General features: G+C 41.7%; 1 protein-coding gene across 1 annotated transcript; it reads right to left on the bottom strand.

Annotated features, from left to right (window-relative positions):
• Positions 1-1,794: 1,794 nt before the first annotated feature.
• On the bottom strand, positions 1,795-2,775 carry LOC132130938 (olfactory receptor 1M1-like). Its single transcript, XM_059542819.1, has one exon. The coding sequence runs from the start codon at positions 2,773-2,775 to the stop codon at positions 1,843-1,845; it is 933 nt and encodes a 310-aa protein (XP_059398802.1). The 3' UTR covers positions 1,795-1,842.
• Positions 2,776-5,272: the final 2,497 nt, after the last annotated feature.

Here is a 5,272-nt window from a genome sequence, read left to right as displayed (position 1 = left end):
AAAGCATTCTGTCATGCCTGACGAATATATGTGTTCGTCTACTGGGGTCTGAAGACAGAAAAGTTAAGTAAAAGATACAATAAGTTGATGTTACTCCCTGTGTCGGTGGGATCCTTATCAAACATAACAGTCTGGTGTTGGGCAGTCCACGACTCTCCGTGCCCTCCTGGGACCCAGAGATTGAGAGAACCGTTCTCATGTCTAGATTTTCCTGATTCTCCACCCAGCCCTCCTCCGAAAGAGGGAGAGGTGCCTTTACTATCCCCCAAAGATTAGCTTCTTCCCTCTCTGGGTTGCTCATCCCAGTACCTCTTGCTCTTCTGCTCAAAGCAAGGTTTGACTGGGGCCAGGACGGGTGGGGCGGTCTGTCTACGCCCAGCTCCATGGCATCACTTGCTAGAGCCTACTGCGGATGTGGTGCAGGAGCGGAAGCTGGGGGCCGCCCTTGGCAATGAACAGACTGGGGTGCTGTGGCCAGTGGATGTGCATTGGCTTGTTTAGTTTACACTCGAAGTAGATTGGTCTATTGAAGCGATAACCTAATTCCAATCTGCCGGTCATGTGACGTGACAGCAAGAGTGTCTGACTGTAAGGGAACGTGTTCTTGGGTAGACAGTTTTACTATTAGATGACTTTATTCTTCTGTAATTCTGGAAATAAAGGTCTAGCAGAAACTCTTTAACTTAATACATGATTTATTCTGGATGAACTGAAACTGGACCAAATGTTAATTAAATAGGACCCAATAAAGGACCCAAAAATCCACCTCCCCTTTCCAGAAGAAAAACTTTACCATAAACTTTATTATAATTCACCCAAAAATGAAAATCTACTCACCCTCACATGGTTTTAACCTAAAAGACTTTCTTTTATTAAACAAAGTGTTTATGGTTTAATGTAGTATAATGTACTAATACTATTCATATTTCTAATTTCACTGATTAAAAAGAAAGAAATGAAAATGTAGATCGTGAAATTAGATTTTTTTGGCCCCTCTCTCAGTTAATGTGAAACTTTATGCAGAAATCCCATCGGCCAAGTGTTTGTTGATGCTTGTTTTTGAGAATTTGCAATTCAGCTTTACTGAAATGCTTAAAAAATATCATTTAATTGTCCTGTATTCATTGCTTGTGAGTTACATACATTCATCTTGAGGTATATTTTTATCTTTTCTTGCAATACAACATTTTCAGATTTGGTTTCATAACTGATCAATGAGACGTAAGCAAATAAGAATAATGGATCAACTAGAACAATATTTTAAACTATGTATATGTCACATTTATAGTCTAATCATTTGTGTTTACCGGTGATGGTTGCATTGCCATCTTAAAACCAATAATGCATTTGGCTGGTTTTCTTTATTTTGGAAGCAGTGAATTTTAACTATTTAAAAATATGAAAACACGAGGACCAGCATATGGCTTGGCAATATGGCTTGACAATCTATCAAAAGTTGAAGGTGGCATCAAAGTATTGGTTTGATATCTGTTTTCTCAGTTGTGTCTCACTGTATCATTGTTCATAGCATCTTATACAGCTCCACTGTATTGATGAAAACTTACCATGGTTTTAATGCATGTGACACAGGCCTGCTTTGTTTTTAATTGACTTTAATAATATTAAAGTGTCAAATGCTAATATATAAGCACTTGTATAAATATTTCTTGGCTATTAAATCATTTGTCATAAATAGTACAGCACAAAAAAAATTGTCCTGTTTAAACAACATTAGCACAAACTTGTTTGTGCAGCTCAAAATAAAATATTTGTTTTTCCCATTCTTAAAGAATTGTGATGCATCATGACACAAAAAGCAGTCAGCATTTATAACAGTGCATACTACAAGTTATTAATCCTTGGACTTTGGAAAGTATACAATATTTTTGCCCTGATTGGACCTAATTTTATACCATATATTACAGGATTGACAAAAGGGGGAACAGTCAGGAATATAACAGACAAAAATGTATATGCTATATTTGACAATTTTTCTACTTTAAATCTTGTGAGAAGAGAATCTGAAAGACCACAGGTTGTGTTTAGAAATGAAATCAAGTGTGGTACACATGTGCTGTAGAACTTCTCTCGATTTACTTTAGATTTTCTACAAGCTAGAATTATTTTTAAATAGGAAATCAGAACAAAAACAAAAAAGACAGCCATGCTGATATAGAGAAATCCATTAATGATCCCTTGAAAAATATCTTGTTTGCATGCAAGATTCATCAATGAAAGGTGTTCACAGAAAAGTTTATGTATATCATATCTACAAAGAGGGTGTTTCAGAGCCAATGAAACTGTCATTAGACCTATGAAAAATGGGAATATCCAAATAAAAGTCACCAGGCTCACCACAGTGAAAGGTGACATAATGGTGTGATAACGTAAAGGTTGACAGATCGCTATGTACCTATCAACAGCCATGACACTTAAATTTGTGAATTCACCAACTGCATAGACCACAATGACAAGACTTTGTACAATACATTCCTCAAGTGAAATCCTTTTTGTTTCTGTGAGTAAATATACCAAAGCCCTGGGATAAAACCCTGTAGTTCCACACAGATCATTAACACAGAGATTACACAAGAAAATGTACATGGGCTCATGCAGGGCTTTCTCAAAAGCAATAATCATAATCAACGTGGCATTAAGAACAATAGTCAGAAGGTAAACTGGAAGAGCAAATGAAAAAAATATGATCCTGCTGGTCCAGTCCCACTCATTCAGAGCCGTGACAGTGAGAAAGTGGAGAGAGGAGATGTTATCCATTTCTTCTCAAGATCTGACTTCAGTTCAAACAAGACTAACACAAACAGTCATGTATTTCTCTTGTGTTCAGTTTTGTGTAAGTTTGTCTAGTACTGTTAGATGATTTCAAATAAAAAAAATTGACTTACAAGCAGTATGCAGTATATGGTTTGGAGAAGGCCTGAACCTCCTTTAGAAATCCATCCTTCATCCTGCTCACAGCTGCATGAGAGAACTTAATATGCAGTCAGAAATGCAACGTCATAATGATCTAACAGTCCTTTGATAATTCAGAAAGAATTATGGAATGCAAATGTGACCTTGAAGTGTTTTACTTGGGCTCTTCTAAATAAGGTAATAACAGATAATAATCTCTAACAATAGAGATAAAAAAAAAAGAATTCATCACTCTCATGTCTTTTCAAACCTGTAACACTTACTTTCTTCTGTTAAAAAATGTCAATGGTATAATGTACCATTACTGCTATTAATTTAAATTCCAAGCTCTGTCATTAAACTTTAGATGAATCAGGCTGATGGGTTTATTTGTGGTTGTCTTGTATTATTTATATTGTAGTGGACATCACATTCCAGTGGACGTTCCCAGTTACTTAACTGTAACCTTGTTCCTTGAGAAAGTGGAACGAGATGCTGCGCTGCTCAGCGCATTGGGAAACGTCTTATTCGTGACCAGCTGTGAATAATGTGCGTAACATGTCAATAGAATTGACCCGGTGGTAATATAGCCTCAGTTGATGACTTCATCGGGGGGGCGAAAGCTTCAGTCGATGCTGCGTCTCTCAGCACATTGGGAACGAGAATACCCACGCCGCCGTGATTGAAAATGTCTGGACCACTAAGGTTGTGCAGGTGTGCTATCATACCACAAGAAGGCCTCAGACATTAGCTTGTGATGTTGACTCAAGGACATGAGAGCCCGGAGTAGCATGGACATCCAAACTCTAAAATCTAATGAATGTGTGCGGAGAGGACCAACCTGCTGCATCACAAACCTGTTGTAAGGGGGCACCCCTTGCTAAAGTACAAGAGGAAGCGACCCCCCTTTTGGCATGTGCTCTAAGACCTATAGGCGAAGCTTGACCGCGTGCCTCATAAGCCAAATCAATAGCCTCCCAGACCCAGTCTGCCTGGTGGCAGCTGCTCCTCTGTTACCACCACCATAACAGACGAACAGCTGCTCCAACTTACGCCACTGGCTAGTGCGGTGGACGTAAGCCTGAAGAGCACGGACTGGACACAGTCTATAAGATTTCTCCGCGGCGGAGGGCAGAAGGCCTCTAGAATGACCGGGTGTACAACCGAAGACGGAACCTTAGGCAGGATGAGGATGCAAAATCACTTTTACCCTGCCTGGGGCAAAGTCTAAGCATGATGGTGAGATAGGTGGAGCCTGCACATCCCCAGTTCTCTTCAATTTCATTTTTAAAGTCAGAAGTCTATCAGACGCTGACTCTAAAGGTTCAAAAGGGGGTTTTAACCAGACCCTCGAGAACTATAGCTAAGTCCCAAGAAGGCATCTCAGTTTTCACTGCAGGCCTCAGTCGTCTGGCCCAACGAAGGAAGCGAGAGAGCAGAGGGTGTCTCCCAAGTGGCATCACTTCAATCAAGGCGTGGCAAGCCGAAATAGTGGCCACATAAACCTTAAGAGTAGCAGGGCATGTGCCTGTTGACAATTTCTCTTGCATGAAGTCCAGAACTGACGCAATGCGGCAGTTGACTGGATCAACATTGTGTACCACACAAATAACCTGCGGCGAAAGCCCTGTGTTCCTCAGTTGGTACCCTTCAGGGGCCAAACATGAAGATTCCACAGGTCGGGCCTGGGATGGAATATCGTGCCCCCTGCCTGAGGCAGAAGGTCCCTCCTCTCTGGAATCGCCCATGGCGAGCCGTCGAGGAGAGATATTATCTCCCCTGAGCGCTATGACTGTACAGTTTAAGCCTCAAAGATCCAAGATTGGGCACACTCCCCCACCCTTCTTGGGAACCAGGAAGTATCTGCTGTAATTGCCCAACTCTCTCCTTGGATGAGTAACATGTTCTATGGCCTCTTTGCCTAGAAGAGTCTGTAGCTCTCGAGACAGTACCTGCATCAGCTCTGGTTTCACGGAAGTGGAGACCATGCCGTTGAAACGTGGAGGATGACGAATAAATTGGATCCTGTATCCTGTAATTGGATCCTGGCAGGGGACGACCATACTAGCTGCTCTAGAGACCTCCATAGAGGTAGCGAGCCTCTTAGCAACGCTTAGGGCACTGAGGAAAGATGGGCACCATGTAATACGGTGCCAATGGCCCCTTCCCTTGAGACAAATCCATGTCTTGGCGCAGCTCAGCGACTGCTTCCTCGTGTGTTCATAGCCACTAGCTCAGTGCCCTTAAGCGGCGGACCGGCAGGGGATGACTGTACTAGCAGCTCTAGAGACCTCCGTAGAGGTAGCGAGCCTCTTAGCACCGATAGTTTCCAGGCGGTAACTGAGAGAATCGCTCACCGGAG

The sequence above is a fragment of the Carassius carassius genome, chromosome 47 (genome assembly GCF_963082965.1).
Source record: "Carassius carassius chromosome 47, fCarCar2.1, whole genome shotgun sequence".
NCBI classification, from domain to species: Eukaryota; Metazoa; Chordata; class Actinopteri; order Cypriniformes; family Cyprinidae; genus Carassius; species Carassius carassius.
The sequence above is the reverse complement of the archived record's forward strand: the minus strand, read 5'-3'. Positions and strand labels throughout refer to the sequence as shown.

Excerpts from the sequence above, each read along its gene's own strand:
- LOC132130938 (XM_059542819.1), bottom strand. The coding sequence starts at position 2,775 with ATGGATAACATCTCCTCTCTCCACTTTCTCACTGTCACGGCTCTGAAT.